At 40.2% G+C, this 22,705-nt stretch overlaps 1 protein-coding gene across 4 annotated transcripts in view; it reads left to right on the top strand.

The window, feature by feature from the left end:
• The window catches only part of CANX (calnexin), a 61,097-nt gene extending 42,277 nt beyond the window's left edge, over positions 1 to 18,820 (top strand). For all 4 annotated transcript variants that reach the window (XM_077825440.1, XM_077825438.1, XM_077825437.1 and 1 more), the window contains 14 exons: positions 1,619 to 1,804; positions 2,264 to 2,337; positions 3,153 to 3,211; positions 3,465 to 3,606; positions 4,512 to 4,593; positions 6,306 to 6,498; positions 8,728 to 8,917; positions 11,217 to 11,330; positions 13,080 to 13,236; positions 13,726 to 13,941; positions 14,667 to 14,786; positions 14,892 to 15,036; positions 15,221 to 15,312; positions 17,499 to 18,820. In XM_077825440.1, the coding sequence (XP_077681566.1) occupies positions 1,622 to 1,804; positions 2,264 to 2,337; positions 3,153 to 3,211; positions 3,465 to 3,606; positions 4,512 to 4,593; positions 6,306 to 6,498; positions 8,728 to 8,917; positions 11,217 to 11,330; positions 13,080 to 13,236; positions 13,726 to 13,941; positions 14,667 to 14,786; positions 14,892 to 15,036; positions 15,221 to 15,312; positions 17,499 to 17,534 (1,803 nt within the window). In that variant the 5' untranslated portion in view covers positions 1,619 to 1,621 and the 3' untranslated portion in view covers positions 17,535 to 18,820. The remainder of the gene's footprint in view (positions 1 to 1,618; positions 1,805 to 2,263; positions 2,338 to 3,152; positions 3,212 to 3,464; positions 3,607 to 4,511; positions 4,594 to 6,305; positions 6,499 to 8,727; positions 8,918 to 11,216; positions 11,331 to 13,079; positions 13,237 to 13,725; positions 13,942 to 14,666; positions 14,787 to 14,891; positions 15,037 to 15,220; positions 15,313 to 17,498) is intronic.
• Positions 18,821 to 22,705: the final 3,885 nt, after the last annotated feature.

Genomic DNA, 22,705 nt, shown 5'->3' with positions numbered 1-22,705 from the left:
ATTATTTGTTTGGAAATGGTGGATGAACTTATTTACTAGATTAATATTTCTACTTGTGATGGAATTTAAAATTCAATTATGCACAAAACAGCACTTTAAAATGCTTTTATTAAATATACTTGATACATAGGAAAGAAGAGCTTACCAAAACACACTTTTTTAAAAAAAATTCAAACTAAGGAAGCGTATGTAGTTAAACTCACTAACTGATTTGTTTCTGGTCACCATGTCATTCAAGATTTTTAGAACTAGTAGATCTCATCCTCTTATGATTAGTTTTTATTCATATATTGGAGAGGAAAACAGTTTTTTCTGGTTTTTAAACTCCCAATTGATTTCTTAATTTTGAATCGGCAAGTCATTGAATTGAACTAGTTGAGTACATGGAAAGAAAAAAAATTCTATGCACCTGCAGAAGAGGCTACTGGAGTCAAAAGTTGGCTTAGTACTTCAAATTTTGGTTCCACATGTTTAGCCAGTGACTTCCACCAGTTCATTCATTTGACTTTATTTTAAAACTTGTTAGTGAACATGTACTGCTTAATAATTTTATTTTTGTTTGTCACTAAACTGTTATAGTAAATTTAGGCCTTAACATAGGTTGTCACAACTTAAATCTATTTAAAAAATTGATTCAAAAAGAAAATCTGTACTTTTTAAAAAATAAATTAGATCTTTTTAACCACCCTGGTAGGTGATGGTATAAGCAGTAGTTAAAACATGTAACTGCCTATGAGAACTGAGCTGCAGAGCAGTCCATAGTGCTTCATCCTAGAGAAAGAAAGTATCTTTTTCAAGAGTGATCCTGCATGTACTGTGCCTGGCCAGTTGATCAAGGCCTGCATCACTCTTAGGACATGGCTACACTTGAAGATGTAGAGCGCTGGGAGTTAAACCAGCCTTCAGAGAAAACACTGCCGAGTGTTCACAGTCTCAGCTGGAAGCGCACTGGTGTGGCCTCATTAGCAGCTCTTGCAATGCCACAAAGAGCAGTGCATTGTGGTAGCTATCCCAGAGTTCAGATGGTTGCAACATGCTTTTCAAAAGTTGGGGGTGGGGTGGAGTGTGACAGGGAGTGTGTTGTGTGTATGTAGGGGGAGTGGGTTTTTGGGGTGCTGAGACTGTCAGCATGCTATCTTGTAAGTTCAGACCCCCTCTTCCCCCTCTCTCTCTCTCTCTCACTCACATCGAGCAACATTCCACATTAATGCCTTGCTTTGTCCCGGAGCAGATAAGCATGCCAGTAAACACAGGCAGGTGTCTGTGGCTCCTATTTTCATGCTGTAGAAGAGTATGTGTAATCCCTGTATAGCAATTGATGCTTCTGTAGCATTTCATACAGTATACTCCAGATGTTTGGTCTCATTAACACTGGTGCAAGCCATGTACAGAACAAGATATGCACAGGATTAAGAAAAGCAACATAAAGTGTACTGAGAAAGAAAGTTAATAGGCTTACAAAGTACAGAGAGTTGAGAAACATAACATGAAGTGATCTCTTCTGGACTGCACTTGCTCATTTGCTATTGGGTACTTGTCACTAAACTACAGAAGACCGTGCCCTTTATCTTGGAAGTGGGTATAGGGTTATAATGCTTGATCTTTTCTGTGTGTACAGACCATGGAACTAAAGTGGCTGCTGTGTGTGACATTGCTGATACTTGGGTTAGTTGATGTCCACACACATGATGGGGAAGATGACCATGGTGGTGATGTAATTGATATTGAGGATGACCTGGAAGATGGTGTTGAGGAGGTAGAAGAGTCAAAGCCGGAAGCCAGCAGCCCTCCTCCATCCCCAAAGGTTTGACTTAAATTTACAATGATAAAACAGAATTACACTTGGGTAGTCTGGTTATTGTAACCTGTCCCGTCTTGGTCTGATCTGGAGGCTATCTTGAGCATAAAAACTCAATATGCCAACAGAGTGACTGCATTCATTTTAAAGAAGCATTGCAATGAAACTTGAGCTGCATTTCTTCCATAGGAAAATCTCTTTAAGGGCATTTGAATCTTGTGATGAGATACCAGGATTTTGCAGTGCTAGTACTCTTAGACTTCGGTATTTTTATCTTCAAAATAAAATTATAACTTTCAAGCAATGGCATCCAGATTTTGGGGAGTGTCAATAACTTAAGATGCTTCAGGCAGAAAACTTGTCTGAGTCAGGAAAAGTGGGATGAACTCAAAGCCTTGTAATTTCCTAGGGCAGCAAAGATGTTTAAAGGTCTGTGTAGACTTTTTTCTTCTCCTCCTCCAATAGGTTACCTACAAGCCCGCAGTTCCAACAGGAGAGGTTTATTTTGTGGAAAACTTTGATAAGGGAACCCTGGAAGGGTAAGTGCGATCCTCAAGATGATTTAATAATGTAAATGAATTAGTCAGTTTGGACCTTCAATAAGGTGTAATAAAATACAACATTTCCAGAGTAACCATTCTTGAATAGCTAATGTTAATATGATTAAAGAAAAGGAGTACTTGTGGCACCTTAGAGACTAACAAATTTATTTGAGCATAAGCTTTTGTGAGCTACAGCTCACTTCATCGGATGCATTCATGAAGTGAGCTGTAGCTCACGAAAGCTTATGCTCAAATAAATTTGTTAGTCTCTAAGGTGCCACAAGTCCTCCTTTTCTTTTTGCGAATGCAGACTAACACGGCTGCTACTCTGAAACCTGTTAATATGATTAGAGTTCAAATGACCCCATATATAACCACCTTACTATACATTTCTCCTAACCTTCGTATCTCTTGAAACTTTGGAGGATGTTCAAATAAGTATTTCTGTTAGGTGCTCATTAAGAGGGTACCATGTGCACATCCAGAATCACGTAAACTGGCTTTCAGTAGCCTTTCTTGGTAATATGACAAGATAGAGATAATGGAGCTACAAGCACTATCCCTAGTGGAATACTGATAATAGGATCACCGGTACAAAGCTGCTTTGATGCCTACTTCTGAATTTGCTTCATGTGTTGGAGAACTCAGGGCAGAACTCCCAAAGAGACAGATCAATGATGGGGTTCAGAATACAGTAGGGTCTAGTTAAAGGGTAGCTCTTGCAGGGGCTGGGTATTTTTTTAGAGCTGGCTTTGTATAGAAGTCTGTAACTGTATGTCTGTCTCTTACCTCTGCTGGGGATATCATTTCAGATGGGTTCTTTCCAAGGCCAAGAAGGATGACACAGATGATGAAATTGCAAAATACGATGGTGAGTGCCATCTAGCTTTGGTTCAGAAGGTATATTTTTTGGTTGTCTGTACTGCAGAGCTAGACTTGAGGTGCAAATCTTACCCTGACTAAATAGTCACGAGAATATCCTGCATATGAAAAGTGGGTGGGCATTTGGGTGTTTTATATTGTACAGAATAATAATTTTTAGTTTCTTGTTTAAAGTTAATTAAAATGAGAAAACAAGGAATTGTGGGTTATAATAGTAATGAAATGATATGTGTTCCTTGCAGGTAAATGGGAAGTATTGGAAATGAAGGACACCAAACTTCCAGGGGACAAAGGACTAGTACTGATGTCCCGGGCCAAGCATCATGCGATCTCTGCCAAACTGACAAAACCCTTCATATTTGATACCAAACCCCTCATTGTACAGTAAGTGGAAAATAACAAGTGTTTACTTGTCCAGAAAGGGCTGATGGCTGTTAGCGGCTTTTTCCAGAATTACGTAGAGTTTGTTGACCAAACGGTAGTAAAGCATGGTAGCCCATTACCACACAAAATATTGGCTACCACTCTTGCGTGCAAAAATAAATAAATAAATAAAATAAAATAATTGGGATATTGTAGTGTACAATAACTTTCTGTTTCAAGTTGTTGGAGATGCTGCTTTTTCCATTTGAATAAACTAGCTGTGTCTGAATTTCTGGAAATTAGCCTTTCCTTGCAGTGTGATACTGACAACTGCAGTTGGTTCCACTTCTGTGCTGCAGCTCTAATAGTAAGGGCCTAGTGAACTGACTTGTCTGTTGTGATTGACAAGAAGAGTCAAACAGTTAGCAGGGGCAATGTAAAGACAATTCATGAATGAACAGATTTTTTTGTCCAGCCAATTGTCCTTTCTTTCTTTTTCCCTGGTAGGAAGGCAAAAACAGCTTGTTAGTGGTCTTCAACTGATTCAGCTCTTTTTTGCCATGGGACACACAGTGTGTCCAGTTTAGCAACAATTCTTAGATGGGTCATGGCAGATATACAAGAATCCAGACTTATTGGGAGTAGCTGATACGTTGGACTTTTCAAGCAAGAAAGGAGGGTAATCTGCTCATCAGTTTGCATGAGATAACGAGTTAATCATTCTGCCTGTTGCCTAGCTATTTACTTTGTGGTTCTTATGTATCTGCCTAAGATCCATTATGAAATGTGGGAAACACTCTTTTATTTAAAAAACCTTTTTAATTTGTATGCAAGCTCCATTACATCCTTATATGAAGGGAATGTTGTCTAGTTTATTCCATGTACTATAATGTGCTCTCTGCTTCTCTGCCCAAAATGAAAATCAGGTATGAAGTGAATTTCCAGAATGGGATTGAGTGTGGTGGTGCCTATGTGAAGCTGCTTTCTAAAACCACCGAGCTGAACCTGGTGAGTGGTGTGCATGCTGTTTAGTTACTACACCCTAAAGACAAGCCTGTCTTTCTCTTGCTCCTCCCCAAAGAAACTCTTATGATCCTAATGGACTGAAGGCAGCTGTTCGTGTTTAGGGGCAGACTTGCAGAAGTAGTCTGCACCCAGCAGCTTGTATTGTCCTTAGTGGGAGCAGATGGTTGCTGAACTCTTCTGAAAATCTGGTTACCACAATTGACTCTGGGATGCTGTAGGGGCTGAGCATTCCTGCCTCTCCCCCATAAGAATCCACAACATTCTTTTTAACTGCCACACACTTCTGGGATATCTTTCTTTCTTTTCTCTCCCTCTTACTATAAGAGTAGCCATCTCATATGGGAGGTCTGTAGAGGGCACACTAAATCGTTTATCTTGTATATTTCCCTTTAGCTGTTCCACAATTTAAACTGTACTCTTTATGCAGAGGGAAGCTAGCTGCCTGGGATTAGACAGTTGTCTTCTAAAGTGTGTTCCACAGAGGGCCTGCAAAGCGAAATAGACTGAGATGATCCTAATTATATTTCTCTGCACCAGACTTCTTGCATTTCAATCTGCTTGTAAGGAGCTTGGTGTCTGAAGTACTAGAGACTTGCTGCTTGCAGCATGGGCTAGCAGGATGTACTATGTGCAGTAAGTGTCTTGGACTAAACACATCTTGTACCTGGCCCGTGGGCCACTTTTCCAGGAGCATTATCTGAAAGATAAAATTGAGAGGATTTTGTGTCTAGCTACTGGATATTTTTAATCAAAGCCCTCCAGTTTTCAGTAGGCTTCCCCTCATGGAAGTAGAAGTCAAAACTGTTGTCCCAACTCTCCTTCCCCTTCACTGTTTTTTCTGAATATTGATACAGATCCACATCTGACCAGGATATGCCATTCAAGATGTGAAAAGCTACTTAGTGATTGTACAATCACTTCTTCAGTTCTTTGTGAACTGAATGCATGAATAGGGTCAGTGAGAGTAGACAAGCTTGCTTGCAACTATTTTTGTTAAAGGGATGGCGTTTACAGATATCTAGTTAATTCTTAGAGCTTCATAGAATACATCAGCCCTGTGCGTGGTACTAACTTCTGTGGTTTTTCAACTAAATTTACTCTGTTAACGCCTTGTATGTTCCCCATTGTGAGAGAACTACCCAGACTGGGAAACTGAATGTACAAGGGAAACTGTAAGACTGACTAGACACAGCAATGTCAAATACACAGTTAAGATTTCAGTTTCTTTCAGTGCTTATAATGGCTGTTGACAATAGCTTTGTTTTAAAAATGAAACTTTTGTGTTATGGGGTTTCTGTGATTTGGAATTTTTTTTTAATTGATGTCTGGCTAATCTAACAGGTTATTTTACATTTGCATACTGTGCGCCCACTTAGGCACAACTTTATGGCTTGATGCTTTAATCTTACCTGTCACTCTTGAAAACTCCCTTCTACTAGTGAGGGGAAAGTAAAGATGGTTGGACAAGATGATGGAAAATGCAGGGCCCATCTAAAGCGCCAGTAGGGAGATGGATTGGATTGTCCTAACTGGCTTCTTCCACTTCAAATTTCTGTGACTCTGTCAACCATCTGTTGCTGGTTTTGATCCCAAGTATAATCAAACTGCTTAATGAATGAAGTGCATTGGCAGTGAACGCTGTCTTGTCTAAACCCGAACTCTAGAATGATTTATTCCAACCGTTCTCTTTAAAGGATCAGTTCCATGACAAAACTGCCTACACAATCATGTTTGGACCTGATAAATGTGGAGAAGATTACAAATTACACTTCATCTTTCGGCACAAGAACCCCAAAACCGGCAAGTATGAAGAGAAGCATGCAAAGCGTCCAGATGCAGATCTGAAGACCTACTTTACCGATAAGAAGACCCACCTCTATACTCTGGGTAAAGCAACTATAAACTTGGGGCGGGGCGAGTGTTTCAAAAAAATGTGTAGATCTCAAAAAAGTTAGAGTGAAAATTTATTTTGTGGTTTTGGTGCAAGAGAAATGGAAAGGAGTCCTAAAACAGTAACTGAATATACCATGTATGTGGACTTCATACAACTAAAACATACATTCTAAATCCCCATATGCGAAAATTGTTCATTCTTTGTTCTGTTCTTCTGTGCAAGAAATCTCATCAAGGAGCATGCACTGCTTTGAGTCTTAACTCTTGCAGGGAAAATATGGGACTCTGAACTTAGTAGGTAAAGGAGATTTGGCTTTCCAAATATGGTCTTAAATCTCTTAACTTTTAGTATAATTATATGCATTCTGTTACTGACCTGGGATCTTACATGTTCTCTAGTTGTATGCATACCTATCCATTCTTTAACTTTTTGGGATGGTAAGCTCTAAACTCTGGAGGAAATAGCAATGCTGCATCTCCCTGGGACAAAGTATTAGAAGCCCTCCTTTCAGGCAACTATTTCAACATAAGTCATTTTAATTGGCTTTCATTTTCACTGGCTGTACCACTGAGGTTTTCAGAGCTGATAAAGTCAGATAGGGAAAATGCAATGGAAAGTGAATGGCTGGTCACACCCATGGTTAAAATAGTGATAGGAGCATAAGAATTGCCACACTAGATAAGATCAGTGGTTGTGGTACTATATTCTGTCTACAGCAGGGGCTATCATCAGAGTCCCCAGAGAAATGTTCAAGAGGCCCTACGCTAGGAATAACTTACCTTATAGGGACAGTCTCTTCCTAACACCCATCTGTTGAAGGCTGGCTTATGCCCTTAACTATGAAGGAGTTACTCCTTTCAGAACTCTTGGTTTAGTTCTTAGTCCTGTTATCCTAATTCTGAATGTTCTTATTGGCCATATGAATATTGAATCCTGCTTAGATCTTACACTCTTGGCTTGGGCCTAAGCTCTGCTAGGTAGCTTTCGGCTTTGGAGCTCTGACTGCTACAACTGCACAGCCAGATCTCCTTAAAAATCAGCTTTTCTAGATATTTTGCTGCTAGAGAGGGGACTTATCCATAATCTATATGCAGCTAGTAATGAAACAAGGCTCCTGACTGCATGAATGGAAGCAGTATAGAAACACTGAGCTGCTGTCTCACTGGTTGCAAAATTAAACACTGAGTGTGTTTCTGCATTTCTTCTTTGTGGAGAATAGAATGTGGAGCTGTGCTCTGAGGCTGACTGACTGAAGGGGGAGTTTTCTAAGCAGTGTGGGCAGGTGTGGGATCTAGTCTGAAAAATGACTTAAAAAAAAGAAGCATAGTGGGGTCCAATGTGTTTTGGTTTCAATTCTTTATCAAACATGATGAATATAAGTATAAAAAGGACACTCTAATTGCTGGTCCAGATAGAGAGACCCAGTTTCAAACTTCATGTCTCATTGCCAGTAATGAAGATGTCTTTGGTGAACTTATCAAACCTTCCCCCCACCCCCCCGTTGACAGTTGGGAACTTGTTAAACAATTCGGTTGATGGATGGGGCAGAATAGAATCCACAGTTCTGCTAGTTTTACATGTGATACCTCTGCAAGCCTAAAGGGAGTAAAAAGCTTTTTAATTTCACAAAAAGCCAGAGATGGGACCATGAATTTATACAGAGCAGATCCATTAAGGGTGGTGCAGTTTTTTTCCACAGTTACTTTTCAAGTAAATAAGGAATTACAGTTCTCAGTCTTTAAAGTACATGTCCTTACTGTTAAGAAAATAGAAGTGGCAAAGCCTGATTATCTTTTTGTGTGTGTGGAGGGGGCAGAAGAGGAACCTGATAAATCTCACTATACTAGGTTCTTCTTTATAAGTAGGGTAACAGGTGTGAGTGTGTACAGAGCAGAACTTTTTCCAGATGTAATTGATTTGGGAGGGCTGTGTAATACGCAAGCCTATTGCGTACCCAGAGTAAGACTTTCCATAAAAATCTTTGTCTTTATACCTTGATAAAAGACTAAATAGGTTATTTGTTTCCCTTTAGCAGCCCCATTTGGGCATCATTGTTTAGCTGTGGAGGTAACTTTAGCTAGAAGGATGATTGTTGTAGTTTTGAGGTTTAGAAAAGGGTGGTAGAGCAGAAAGTGGCAGTGAGATGTTCTAGAGATCAGTTTTCTCCTTATGTTAGCGAAAAAGGCTCCATTAACTCTTCCTCCCTGTCCCTGTTCTTCCAGTCTTGAATCCTGATAATAGTTTTGAAATCCTGGTTGATCAGACTGTGGTGAATAGTGGGAATCTCCTAAATGATGTGACTCCTGCTGTGAACCCACCCCGAGAGATTGAGGACCCAGATGACCAGAAACCAGAGGACTGGGATGAGAGACCCAAGATTCCAGACCCAGATGCTGTTAAACCAGAGGATTGGTGAGTAGCTTGGGTGGTGGAATTGGGGAAAGCTGTTGCTAGATAACCTAGTGCTGGTCTAAAACAGTTCTTAGCTAGTCATTTGTCCATTTTATTTTTATTTTTCAGTCCCCTGTATTCCAAGTTAATTGGCTAGTGTTGACCAATCTAACATTGGACATGCAGTCATTTGTGTGTTAAGCTATTTATCTCTGTTTAAACTATAGCTAAGCTTGGCAGAATTCAATTTTTATCTTTTATAATTTGGGAGGATTATTTTAAAGCTTTTTTAAAAAAAATTTATTTCAATTTTCCCAATTTGGAAATTATGGGGATCAGACAATTATTTAACATATAGACATTGAGATTCAAAAAGTTAATGCTTTAACTGTTAAAACACACATTGTCAACATGTCAAAATACAGAGTTTAATTTATTTACTTGAACTTCTGAAGCAACATTTTTCTTTGTCTGTACATTTTGATTGAAATTTTTTGTCAGTTTGTGTACATGGTAAAATTGATATTTGTTTACATATTTACCTGCAAAAATTTAATTATTCCAAGCCTAACCATAGTATCTGACTGGTGGTAGACTGCAGATTCTGATTCTATGCCTTTGCACTCGAATGAGTGTCCGAATGAAGTTCAGCACTAATTAACATTGGCAAGCCAGGTAACATTTACATGAAGTTCCTTGCTTAGCCATAGATGTGCTTCATTTGATGTCTGATCAAGCATGGGATCAAGTGCTGGAACACTTAAAATAATGAAATGCTTGGAGCTTATTTTGTCAAAAAAGCTCTTGTGATGGGGTCAAATGGCCAGTTAGAAATCTGACACCTTCAATCCAGATAGCCATTGAGAGACTGACAGTTATGAACATGAATGGCCATACAGGGTCAGGCCAAAGGTTCATCTAGCCTAGAATCCTGTCTTCCAACAGTGGCCAGTGGCAGATGCTTTAAATGCAATGAACCTAACATGGCAGTTATTGAGAGATTCATCTACTGGCAGTCAGAGGTTCAGGGACACCCAGAGCATGGGGTTGCATCCTTGACTATCTCTGCTGATAGCCATAGATGGACCTCTCCTCTATGAATTTATCTAACTCCTTTTTGAACCCAGCTATGCTTTTGGCCTTCACAGCATCCCCTGGCAACTAGTTCCACAGGTTTGCTGCGTGTTATGAAGAAGTACTTATGTTATCTTTAACCTGCTGTCTGTGAATTTAATTTTGTGATCCCTGGTTCCTGTGTTTAGGAAGGGATAAATAATACTTCCTTATTACTTTCTCCACCCCATTCATGATCTTATAGACTTCTATCCTCTCTTTTCTAAGCTGAACAGTCCCAGTTTTTTTCCTCTCTCCTTATATGGAAGCTGTTCCATACCGATGATCGGTTTTGTTACCCTTCTCTGTATTCAAGATGTGGGCGTACCATGGATTTATACAGTGGTATTATGATTTCTGTTTTATCTATCCCTTTCCTAGTGGTTCCGAACATTGTTAGCCTTTTTTGACTGCCACTGCACATTGAGCAGATGTTTTCTGAAAACATCCATGATGACTCCAAAAATCTTTCTTCAGTGGTAACAGCTAATTTAGACCCCACCATTTTGTGTGTATAATTGGGATTGTTATACACTTAATATTAAATTCAATGTGCCATTTTGTTGGACAGTCACCCTGTTTTGTGAGATCCTGTTGTAACTCTTTGCAGTTAGCTTTGAACTCTTTGTAACTTCATATCATCTGCAAACTTTGCCACTTCACTGTTATCCATAATTGATCTGGAAAAGGGGGTATGTTCATCATAAAATGCTGAATCAACATGATTGAATTTTAATTAGTGTTCCCTTGTCAATTTGACTAATGACATGGTAAATAATTAGAAGTTCAGGGGTAATAGAATTAGGTCCTGAGATGGAACACATTTTTACTGGGTACAATACATCACATATTCACTCATTAACATGCTTTCCCCGGGCTGCTTCTTTCTGAGGATACATGAAATGTTACCACTTCTCTCCATTGTGTTTGGAGGAATGTGCACTGAGACAGATAAAGGAATAGGAGCTTCATCTGACTAGCATGGTGGGGTAGCAAAAAAAACTCCAACATTTACTACCTGGCCTTTTCATATTCAAAACATAATTGCTCGATCAGTTGGTAGTCCTGTTCATATACTCATTGTTTTAGGAATCAGTCTAGATGAGGATCTGTATCTAGTACAACAGTGTCTTAAGCCTTATGGGGTTTTTTTGCCAAATCTTTTTGGAAGGAATATATAATAGCAACCTTGTATCTCTTTCCCAAGGGATGAGGATGCTCCTGCAAAGATTCCAGATGATGATGCTGTGAAGCCAGAAGGTTGGCTGGATGATGAGCCAGAATATGTAGCCGATCCTGATGCAGAGAAACCAGAGGACTGGTATGCTGTCACTAGGCTTCCATTTGTCCATCTTGTATGAAAGCAGTAATTGCTGTGCATCAATTTATCAGATACTCACTTTGTGACCCAAAGGCACTGACTGGGTTTCAGGAGCATAATGGGGCACTTGAGCTTCCATGGACCAGACATAAACTGGTAGGGGAAGGTATGACGGACTTCCCCGGGGTGCATCCTGTAACTGGGGTACCGCTGAGCCCTCTGTCTCATCATCCTGGGCTCCCTCACTCACTGTGATGCTGTGACAAGCTGCAAACCCCTCCAGATCCTGCACTTATACAAACATTCATAGACAGGGACACCCTCAGCTGCAGTTACATGAATGCTTTTCCTAGCCCCTCATGAGCTAACAATAGAGGCTCCAGCCAATCCCCTTCCTCAGCCTAGGACTCCAGAGCTTTACTGTCTTGCTCTGGTCAAAAGCCCGACCAGTGTAAGTTTATTTCCCAGTCCGCCCCTCTCTTAATGTGGAGAGGACAATGCACCAGCCCCTGCTCTTAAGCAGATTTCCCTTTTTGCACTTGAGACACACTGTTTTAGATACAATCTCTCTGTAGTTAAGAAATCTTTTTTATATTTTAAGTGATTGAGTTATAGTGTACAGATCAAAGTTGGTTACCTAACAAATAAACAAAATCGCAATGGATTTGAATCAAGCAGTATCTCACTTTGATGGTACAAGCAATTTGCCGATATTTCATACATAGGCTGGGATTCCTTCTTTCCTGCCTGGGACGACATTCCCCAGTTCAGTCTTTGTTCCTAAGGCGTTTCCAGATGTTGAATTGTAGGGGGAGTGAGATCCAGTGGTGATGTCACTTCCCCCTTTTATAGCTTCTTCCATGTGGAGGGAACTTTTGTTTTGACTTCCAAGCAAATTCCCCTGCAGTTTGTGGAAAAGTACAGGCACAAGATGGAGTCCAGAATCACATGATTTAGTCACATGCCCTTACATGCTTTGAGTCATAGCAGCCATTACTCATATATTGGCTGAAGCATCCACAGGAAAGCCCATCAAGTGAGGATAAGCTTTTTCCATGGCCCATTGTGTTCATCCATGGGTCATTATCTTGAATAGTCCACTCCCAATGTGCTGGCTAGACTGAATGTAAACTAACTTGTGGGAGTTACCCAGGAGCAAGCATATTTGAAATACAGATGCATAGTCAATATTCATAACTCCAGATACAAAAATCCTACATGCATACAAATAGGATAATCATATTCCGCAAACCATAACTTTTCCATTGACACCTCACATGACATATTTTGTACAAGATAAATCATAATTATATCACTATGGTGAATATGGGGTGCAGAGTGTCATTTGGGGGCACAATGTGTTTGTGCTGGAGTAAGACACAGGTCTGAGTAGCAAGAACAGAACATAAAGCTAGTGTCTAGTTTCCTTGTGCTCCATCTGTATCCTTCTGTGGTCTCTTTGGGGCAGGATCATCTTTTTGTTCTGGCACAGTGGTATCCTGGTCCATGGCTGAGGCTCTTAAGTGTGGTTATAATACTAATAACTTTACTCTTAAAACATACGACTAATGTTTAGCCCTTACAATGCTTTCCATCCATAGAACTCTTTACTTCTTTACTTTACTTTGTCAAGTATCATCCCCATTTTATAATGTAGAAGTGGTAAGGAGGCACCCCTCTGCCCCCCTCCCCGTTTTTTTTTTAAAGACCTAGAACAAACTCTTTCCTCTGATGAGTTTGCTTTTCCAGGGATGAGGATATGGATGGAGAGTGGGAGGCACCTCAGATTGCAAATCCCAAATGTGAGTCAGCCCCTGGCTGTGGTACCTGGCAACGACCTATGATTGACAATCCCAACTACAAAGGCAAATGGAAGCCTCCTATGATTGATAACCCCAACTACCAGGTAGGTTGCATGTTTCTAGGTAACTTGCTGGCCAGAATCAGAACACTGCTCCCTCTTAGGGTATACCAGTTTACTAAGCAATACAGAAAGACAAGAGACTTCTTATAGCATAGCCAGGAATGCAAATCACATAACCTCAATCCTTATGCACTCTAAGGGGACAGGTTCAACTTTTTATTCCCTTGAATAAATAAAATGTCACAACTTATCCATGAAAGCCAAAAAATTAAGCTCCAAGCTGCTGCAGCAAGGGAATGTTTAAATGGGGATGGAATGGAGCTCTTCTAAATATTTTTCCAATATTGTTGTTGGTTTGTAAACCTCTTTACATAAGAAAGATTTACCTAAACTGACTATCCATTGTAATCAATAATGAAACTTTTTTGTTGGTACAGGTGTGGGGAACCCCCCCCCCCAAAGTTTTCCAACCCAAATAGAAAAACAGATTTTGTGTGGTGTATGATGCTGAGTTTTCTTTGCCTTCTCCAGGGAATCTGGAAGCCCAGGAAGATCCCAAACCCAGATTTCTTTGAAGATCTAGAACCTTTCAGAATGACTCCCTTCACTGCTGTGGGCCTTGAATTATGGTCAATGACCTCTGACATCTTCTTTGACAACTTTATCATCTGTTCAGACCAAGTCGTGGCAGAAGATTGGGCCAATGATGGTTGGGGTCTAAAAAAGGCAGCTGATGGTGCTGCTGAGGTGAGGAGCAAAAGTTTATTTTTGTATACTTCTAACAATAAAAAATGGTATCTGTTACTTGTCTAGAAGAGCTTCAAGCTCCTCTAGCTTTCACTCTTACAAAAAAAAACTATGCTGATAGTCCTTAACTTTTTTTTTCCAAACATAAACAGATATAAGCTTTCAAAATGAAGGATATAATCTTCTCTACCAAAACTAGGCTACATAAGTATCTCTTAAAGATTTTTCCTGTTCAAATGTAATGTATTTTAGTAACTTATTTTTAAAAATAGTTTTTTTGCGGGGATGGCTGCCTTTATCGAATGCCGTACTCTTTCCTGTCTTTTTACTATTGGAAGCATAACTTTTTAATCATGGCCATGACAAATGGCCATCCTCATAGCCTACTGTTGCATGTTTATAATCTTTAGATTGTGCAAATATTGTTCCATGACTTCAGAAGACTAAAATAATTCATAGAAGACTAAGCTTGGGGCAGGGACCATTTGCTTGAACAGTGCCAAGCACGGTATTGTTCTGGTTCATGATTTTGGGCTCCTCGGTGCTACAGTATAGTAAATAATTAGCTTTTGCAATACAGACTAATTCTGTATATATCATGAGGCTGTGTCTACTTGGTATGATGGGAGACAGTTATCAGTCCCCCTGGGTAGCCATAAAACTTGTTGCATACAGGAGTAAGAGAGCTAAATACACAAGCCTTCGGGATTCAATTTATCTTCTAGCCTGGTGTTGTGGGCCAGATGATGGCAGCTGCTGAAGAGCGTCCCTGGCTGTGGGTAGTATACATCCTAACTGTGGCTCTACCTGTGTTCCTTGTTGTCCTCTTCTGCTGTTCTGGAAAGGTATGAATTTCCTTCTGAAATATCTAGAAATAGGTCAAAATGGGGTTGTGCAAGAACCTGAAAATGGGCAGTTGTTTATTGTGGGACTCTTCTGACAAATTCTAGAAACAGCCAAACGCTGCAGAGTACAAAAAGACTGATGCTCCTCAGCCTGATGTGAATGAAGAGAAAGAGGAGGGGAAAGACAAGGCAGATGAGGAGGAGGAGGAGGAAGAGGAGGAGGAAGCGGAATCAAATGAGGACAAGCTGGGTAAGGATAATGGAGGCTTCTTGAAATATGGTAGGAACCTGGAATTGGTTTACTCTTTCATGTAGAAAGTGAGAACAGGAGTACTGGTAGACCTAGACTGAAGCCAGTGAAGAACTTAAGGTGAATCATTTCTCCCTAGAAAACAGAACATAAATTCATTTAATTCTTGATTTTGTTTGGTTAGAAGAGAAGCAAAAGAGCGATGCTGATGTTGGAAGTGCTAGTCAAGAGGAGGAAGAGGATGAGGAGGAAGAAGATGGAAAACCCACATCAGAGGTAAAAGCAACATTTTGGTGCTGTGAGTAGAAGTGGTGATCATGCAGGTGGTCAACTAGTGGTATTTAATTATATAGCTTTTAAAACACATGATCCAACTCCACTGGAATGTGACAAATATAGTTGAGCTTAGTCGATGGTGGCTAAAAAAATTCTGGTGGATACTCTGCAATTTGAGGTGATGCTAATATAAGAACTTGAGACTAAAGATATGAAAACAGAAAAAAGGGGATACACCAGTGTCCTTGTCTATACTAGTTTCTATAGTAAAATGGGCTCTAATGGGCTATGATACCTAAAACATTGGAGAAGCCTTAAGAGAGGACACTTGCCTAGAGTTACTGCACTACTACAATGATGGGTAGGATATGAGAACATAGGTAAACTTGTAAAGCTCTTATACTTACATATATCCGTTTCCCAAACTTGGGGGTGGGGGGGCATGCCCCCAACAAGAGCAGTATGATGAGGTTATTGGGGGAGCAAGGACCTGATAGGGCTGCAGTGAAGGGGCGGTGGCTTTGTCTGACAGGTTAAATCGTTAGTTCTCTGTGTGGGTGACTTCACTGCAGGGGCCAGGCTCCCTGCCCATCTCACTCATCCACTGCCACAGCTACCAACTGACAGTTACCTTCCTCTGCTGTGAAGGGCATGGGTACTCTGCAAGCGGGGAGCCAGAGGGTACACCCAAGGAGTACTGACACAATCTGTACCTCTCCCAACCCTTCAGCCTGGGAACGTTGACTTCTTCTGCCAGATAGAGCCTGCACAGGGGAACTGAAGGACCAGGTTCAGGAGGTGGGCTCTATTATGCAGGGAGCCCCAGTACTCATGGGGTGCAATTTTCTGAGGTGTTCATGATTTGGCTAGTACAGAATCCAGTAATCTGTAGTAATGGCACTGGGATGGACAAGATGATCCAATATTGGTCCTTAAATCTTTGCAATTTTAAACCATACCAGAATGACTAGCGCAGTGGTTCTCACACTTTTTTGTACGGTGACCCCTTTCACACAGCAAGCTTCTGAGTGCGACCCCTTATAAATGAAAAACACTTTTTAATATATTTAACACCATTATAAATGTTGGAAGCAAAGCAGGATTTGGGGTAGAGGCTGGCAGCTTGTGACACCCCCCTCGTGACCACCTGAGGGGTCCTGACCCCCGGTTTGAGAACCCTGGACTAGCGTGTGTATGTGGAATGAAATCCTCCAATTTATTCAGAGCAGCAGCAAAGCACTATCCTACCAATATGCTTCATTCCTGTTCTGGGAGGGACCTTTTCTAGAGGTGAAAGAATAGTTGAGCCTTTCTATACAGTGTGTTTGGGTGGCTTTTTCAAAAGCACTCCATATTGGCCTGACCGCTACCATATGGTAGGTGTGGTGTGTACCGAATCTATGGTAAGACTCCCACTGAAGTCAGTGGAAGTAGTTAACTCTATTGAACACTCTGGAAAATCTTGCCCTCAACTATCTTGCTGCTCTACTCAGGCAACCAGCAAGGATTCCTACTGCTGTAATGGATTTTTCAAGTACTTGTATTTAATAGCTGACTGAAAGCTACATTGGTACCCAAATATCTCATCGGTAGAGTAGTGTAACTTATCCTTTAAGATTGCAAAGAGGTGGGCTGGAATAATGGCAGCAGCCTGCAGAAATTGGAAGTCTGCTAGTAAGTAGCTGCCCTGTAGAGAACAAGCAATTGTGGTTGGCACAATCACAGTAAAAGACAAGTGTACAAGCATAAAACCAGTAAGCCAAGAAATGAGGACACAAACTTTCTGCTGTAGTTACAGGGAATTTGGTGTGCATGCATTCATGGTAGCAAAGCATTTGCCTCTTAGAATGCATCACGGTATAAGAACCAAATTTTAAAGAGAACTTTAATTGTGAAAACAAAAGATCACAGTTCATCTAAACCTCAGAGTAAATACTGTGCATAAGCCCTGAAAAGTGGGCTAGTATGTCAGCAGTTCCAGCGGAAAAAAAACAAGTGGAAGGTTTGCTAATTGTTGTTTTTGTGAAAAGTTCATTCTGTTTGCAGTGTTGCATTGCAGTAGTTTGAAGCTAATCTATGAATTAACAGTTGTAGAGTATTTCCTAACCTTAATAGCAAAATCAGAAGAGAAGACCAGACCTTTTTTTTTCTTTTTTACACACTTTCACTTTCTTTTAATACTGCAGGAGGAAGAAAGCATGAATAGATTGAAAAAATCGTAAGAACTTCATCTATGATTATTTTTCCCCCCCACATGGTTCTGGGAGAGGACCTTGGATACCTTATGTTGAAACTCAGACAAACCTCAAGACTTCACCATCCGCAGGTTCCAGTCACACTATCCAATGTAACTGAGTGTCTAGCAGTAAAATATTTGCAATCATCTGTTTAAAGAGAACATCATTCCTGTAGAAAGATGCATTTAATGTAATGGACTGTGGATTTTGAAATGTAACAAAACTAACCTTTTATTTTTGTTTTTAAATAGATTGGTAGAACTTTGCCAATCTCTCAACCTTAGCTTAATTTAATGTATTAATCGATCAATGAAAAATAACAAATCTAGAAAAATGTTAGTTGATGAAATGCAGTTTTTATAACTTTATTTTTTTTTATAAACATGGAAATTCCTGGCAATGCCTGTGTATCCCTTAAATTTGGTCATCATGTCAGTTGTCAGTGGCTACATTGACTTTTTTTTAAATCCTCTCAAATAAGGAAATTAGGGGTGGGAAGGAAGTTAAACTCCATGTAAAGAAACTATATAACTAAGATGTGTTAACGTTCCCAAGAAAGCCCTCTCATTTATTTGTTGAGGGAGAAGCATAGGGTAGGCCATGAAATAAGTGTTGCCCATGGCTGTTGCCCAGTTAAGTGTTCACAATTGGCCTAAGGTAGTGGGGGTAGATTTTACTATGGTACTTAGTCTTGCAAGACTCACAGAAGCCGGATGTCTGATTTCTTTAGTTCTTGAGCTTTTCTCAATAGGGCAGTGGGTGTTTGGGTTTAAAAAAAAAAATTATACACACTTTTCCCTTCCTCTGGCCCTAGCTTTCTCTGCTACTATGCAGATTCTTCAGAGTGTAGGTTGGCCTCCATTGCTGAAGATTACTTTATGCTTGGCTCACAATCAAACTTTTATAGGTGGCTCTTTTTTCTTTTTGGTGGGGCAAAGGGGTTCTTTTGTTTAAGCTACACATACTTCTTTCCAGGGTCCAAACACTGGATACGACAGTGTCCCTAATTTCCTTATTGTTGCCGCTGTATGTAAACTCCTGCACAGAGACAGGGAGGTGGGAAAAGAATAGGCAGGTTGACCTAAAGACTCATATCAGAAGCAAAGATGTCAGTATTTTTAGATGGGGAAGGAGCATGTGGAATAACCTACCTGGTATGTGTAACCATTTGAGTCTTTCATCTGCTCTTCATGTAACAGTTGCATTCTAAATTATATTGTGAATATAGGGGGTTCCAAATCCAGCTAAATAAATTTTGTTTTAAAATGTCATGTCTAGTATACTATACTGTTCTAAAGTTTTTTTTGTTTCGTTGTGGAATGCAAATGACCACCACCAGAGCATACCTCTAAGAGGGTAAACTCTGATGCTTTCATTAGTGTACCAAAATGTATTAGAGAGGGAAGGTTAATGTCTGCATAGACTAGCTTTTTGCCCTCTTTGTTCAAAATAACTTTAAATGTCCTAAATTGCTCTCCTTGGACTGAACAGAAACACTCCCATGTTCCATTTGTGTTTTTGTTTCGGGTACAGTAGAAAGTGAAGAGCAATTACCCCAATTTTTTAAAACCATCTTACCAATGTCTAACATTTAAAAACAAAAACTCCGGCTGCCTGTCCTTAACCAAGAAAGCTGTTGTGTGGTGGTTTTTTTTTTTTTTTTTAAATACCAGTGGCTGTAAATGCATAGCAGGATTGCTTGACCACTCTGTAGTGTGCAAATAGAACATGGTAAGTTTAGACTTCTGTTTAGAACGACTTACTTCTAGAAATCTGACCCCTCTCCAAACACTTTTTAAACACTGCATCTTACCCTCTCCAAAATAGCTTCTGCTTTGCTGTTGGAAGCTGTCATGTTTTATAGGCACTGCTTTTAATTTAATTCTTCTTGGCTCTCAAGATAGCTTTTATAGAGGAGCGGTACTATTCATGACTTAGTTCCTCCCAGATAAAAATAGTGTAGATGGCCTCTGGTGGTCAGCTACCATCTCGGGCACAATTTACAAACCTATTTTAATGCACTTCAGTTAATGCTGTTTTTATCTTCATGTACAAACTGCCTTAATTTCCAGTACCTTTCTCCTATATACACACACACTCTTCCAAAATACTACTAGAGGTGAAATTCTGAAACGCTTTTCAGACATCAGTTATTAAATGGTATTGCATTAAAGCTGAGTGTTCAAGTCTTTTTGCTTCTACTGGACCTCTTTGAAAGGGTCTCCTGTTGGCATGTGATGACTTTCTTTGGTACCATAGTGTAAATTTTGAATAGTCACTATATTAAATGGTGAATCTCCACAATGGATAGAAAAACTTCAGTTTTTAAGATTTTTGTCATGGCATCTAACTTTGCCTCCAGTGTTAAACTGCAAGCCTCTTTTGAATAGATAAAAGGATATGATGCCAGCTTCATTAAAAGGGTTGTCATTGTTAGCTGTCCACTTCCAGGTAAAAAGAGAATATATTTATTAAGGCTAACAGTGTTTTCTGAATACCTGAAGCTCCAGTTGTCTCCCACCTGTGACTTGGAACAGTTAGTGACTTTTAAAAGTACTTGGAAAGAAGTCTGTATTTTAGTAAGTGGAAGGGAGTTCGACTGCACATAAGTGCAGTGGTAAATGGATCTCTTATAAAGGGTGGTCTTTGGCCTTTATATAGTAAAACCTGAATTCTCTCCCCTTTTTAAATGAAGAAATGTTGTGTTAGATAACTGGTTCTACAGAGCCAAAAGACTCTCTACCATAGATTTGAGTGTCAGACTGTTCACTTGGCATTTTTAATATCTGAAATAGTAAAGAGTATTTTGGAAATACTGAAAAATAGTTGTCTTGGAATTGTGATCAGTGAAAGGAGGTAAAGGAAACATAGCAAACTTACTGATATTTTCTTAGTAAAATGTAAGTGGGGATGTAAACTGGCCTTTCAGAGTGTTTGGTTATCCAGTGAATTAACAGAACTTGAGAATGTGGATTTTTAAATGTATTTGACAATGTCTAAGATTTGGATCTCTGGGATGGAGAGGGTATTCTTACAAATACTCATTACTGGTAAACAAGTTTTATCTCCTCTACATATGGCTCCACTCAACCTGTGGCAGCAAACATGGTGCTAGTGACCAGTTTCTCTGCACCCCTCTGCCATCCCCATATGCACTTCTCTAAATGCCAGTATTGCCTCCATAAATGGTTTCAAAAGCAAAATCCTCAAGTGTTGCTAAATGAGAACTGTGACTTCTCTCACAGAAAAGTCCTGTCTGTTTGAAAAAGGATAATTGTAGATGCAGTATGCATATATAAATATATTGGATAAGTTATAAATGTAAGTTTACTCTGATTAATAAAGAAACTTAAATCTATACAGTTTTCTTTGTCTAATTGGCTAAAAAATAGCTAAAGGCTTTAATCTCTGGGATTTCAGTATCAAGGTGAAGGGGAGCTGCAGCCTTGCTTAATGGCTACTCTAACAACCAAGCAAAGGGCCACGGTGCCTTCAGCGGGTTCTACAGAACACCTGGTGAAAGGGGTAGCTATTGGAGCTGAATGCCAGATGAGATTTATTACAGGCCCACAGTATGATTAGAAGAGGTAGTAAATGTAGTGTTATAATGAAGCCAGTAGCTATGATGGGCCCAAAAGCTTTGGATTTGTTTAACCATTTTTAGCACTGGATCATGCAAGTAAACTAGTCTTGTCTTATGGGGTTTTTTATTATAAATAAAACACTCAGATTTTTATTTATGCTCTAACTGCAGGGCGTAGGCAGCCCATGATATCTGCCAGCTCTGCTTTAAAGGTTGCCTTCATTGCTAAAAGCTGTGAATCCTAAACATTTAAATGAAGTCTGTATATTGATCTTTTCAAGATGGTAAAAGTAAAATCTTTGGTGTGTAAATTGTTTAAAGCTAGCTAATACACTGAATCCAAGGATTCGGTATCTCTGGAAATCTGTTAAAAATACTAATGTGCCCTTCTGGTGTGCATTTAGGATGTTCCAACCTTGTTGACTGATTCTGCTTTTTAATAGTCAGAGCCTGCGGTCTCATTCCATTTTAATAAGCAGGGGGGTTTGGACTACTCCAAGCCCTGGACTTGGAGAGTGGTAGAACCTCATCTCTCCACCTTGCTGCACATGCACTTAACTTGCTATACTTGCATATTTCTCCTACACAAACTAACAACTTGCTTACAACTGAGTTCATGTTTAATGCAGCAATATTCTTTCATATGTACAGTTCAAGTGATGGTCGCTGTTGTATTCTACTGAGGGTTTACACATGTACACCATGCATCTGGAGCCAGAGAATTTAAAAGTAGTAGTGTCCATTGGTCTGCTCATGTACCCTGAACTCCCCTATGGTTTAGTCATAAGGGCTAGGGTGGACCGACTGCATCTCCCGTTCCTTCTCACTGCCCCATGGTCCAGGTCAGAGTGAGTGGTGTCCATTTGCTTGTGATACACTTTCTTAAACTTGTATATAGTCTTCTTTTTAAACAGATTTTTACTGTTTTTATGTTACTATTTTATTAAGTAGTCTTTAGTAGCTTTAGAGTAGAATTGCTTGGGGGCCTGTCTTTTGTCTGTGTGCCCATATGCAGGTATTGTGCCGAAGATCCCTCGCTGCCTCTACTGCTTGGGAGAGGGCCATGTTGCATCCAGGTGCAAGCTGTACCTGAAGGTTGACTCTCCACCTAAAGAAACATCTCGCGGAAGTTGCCATGAGGCCCTGGATCCAGGCTGGGGAACCTTCCTGTACATCAGCCTGAGACAGTCGAGTGCCCCAGCTGCTACGGAATCAGAGTCCAGGACCAGCCGTACCACCACTATGGATCCTGTGCTGGGGCCTAGTCAAGAGGCAAGGAAGCACGATCATAAGCATTCCTCCAAGACCAAGAAAGGAGACTCTCCTTCCACTTCCTCCAGTCATGGTGAGAGAGCATGTGCCAAGCCCCATAAGCATGAGAAGAGGTCCCACAGGAGAATTGATCTGTTGGTACCAGGGATGGAACTGCTGATGCCGACAGCATTAGCGCCCCATAAGACACCTTTCCACTGTGGGGAAGTCCACCACTTTGGCATCAGTACTAAGTATGAAGAGAGTGCCCTTAGCTCCTGGGAGACTGGGGAGGGCACCAGATCCCCAGGACGTGTTTGCG

This window comes from Eretmochelys imbricata, chromosome 8 (genome assembly GCF_965152235.1).
Source record: "Eretmochelys imbricata isolate rEreImb1 chromosome 8, rEreImb1.hap1, whole genome shotgun sequence".
Taxonomy (NCBI): Eukaryota; Metazoa; Chordata; order Testudines; family Cheloniidae; genus Eretmochelys; species Eretmochelys imbricata.
This window is presented reverse-complemented; position numbering and strand designations above follow the sequence as displayed.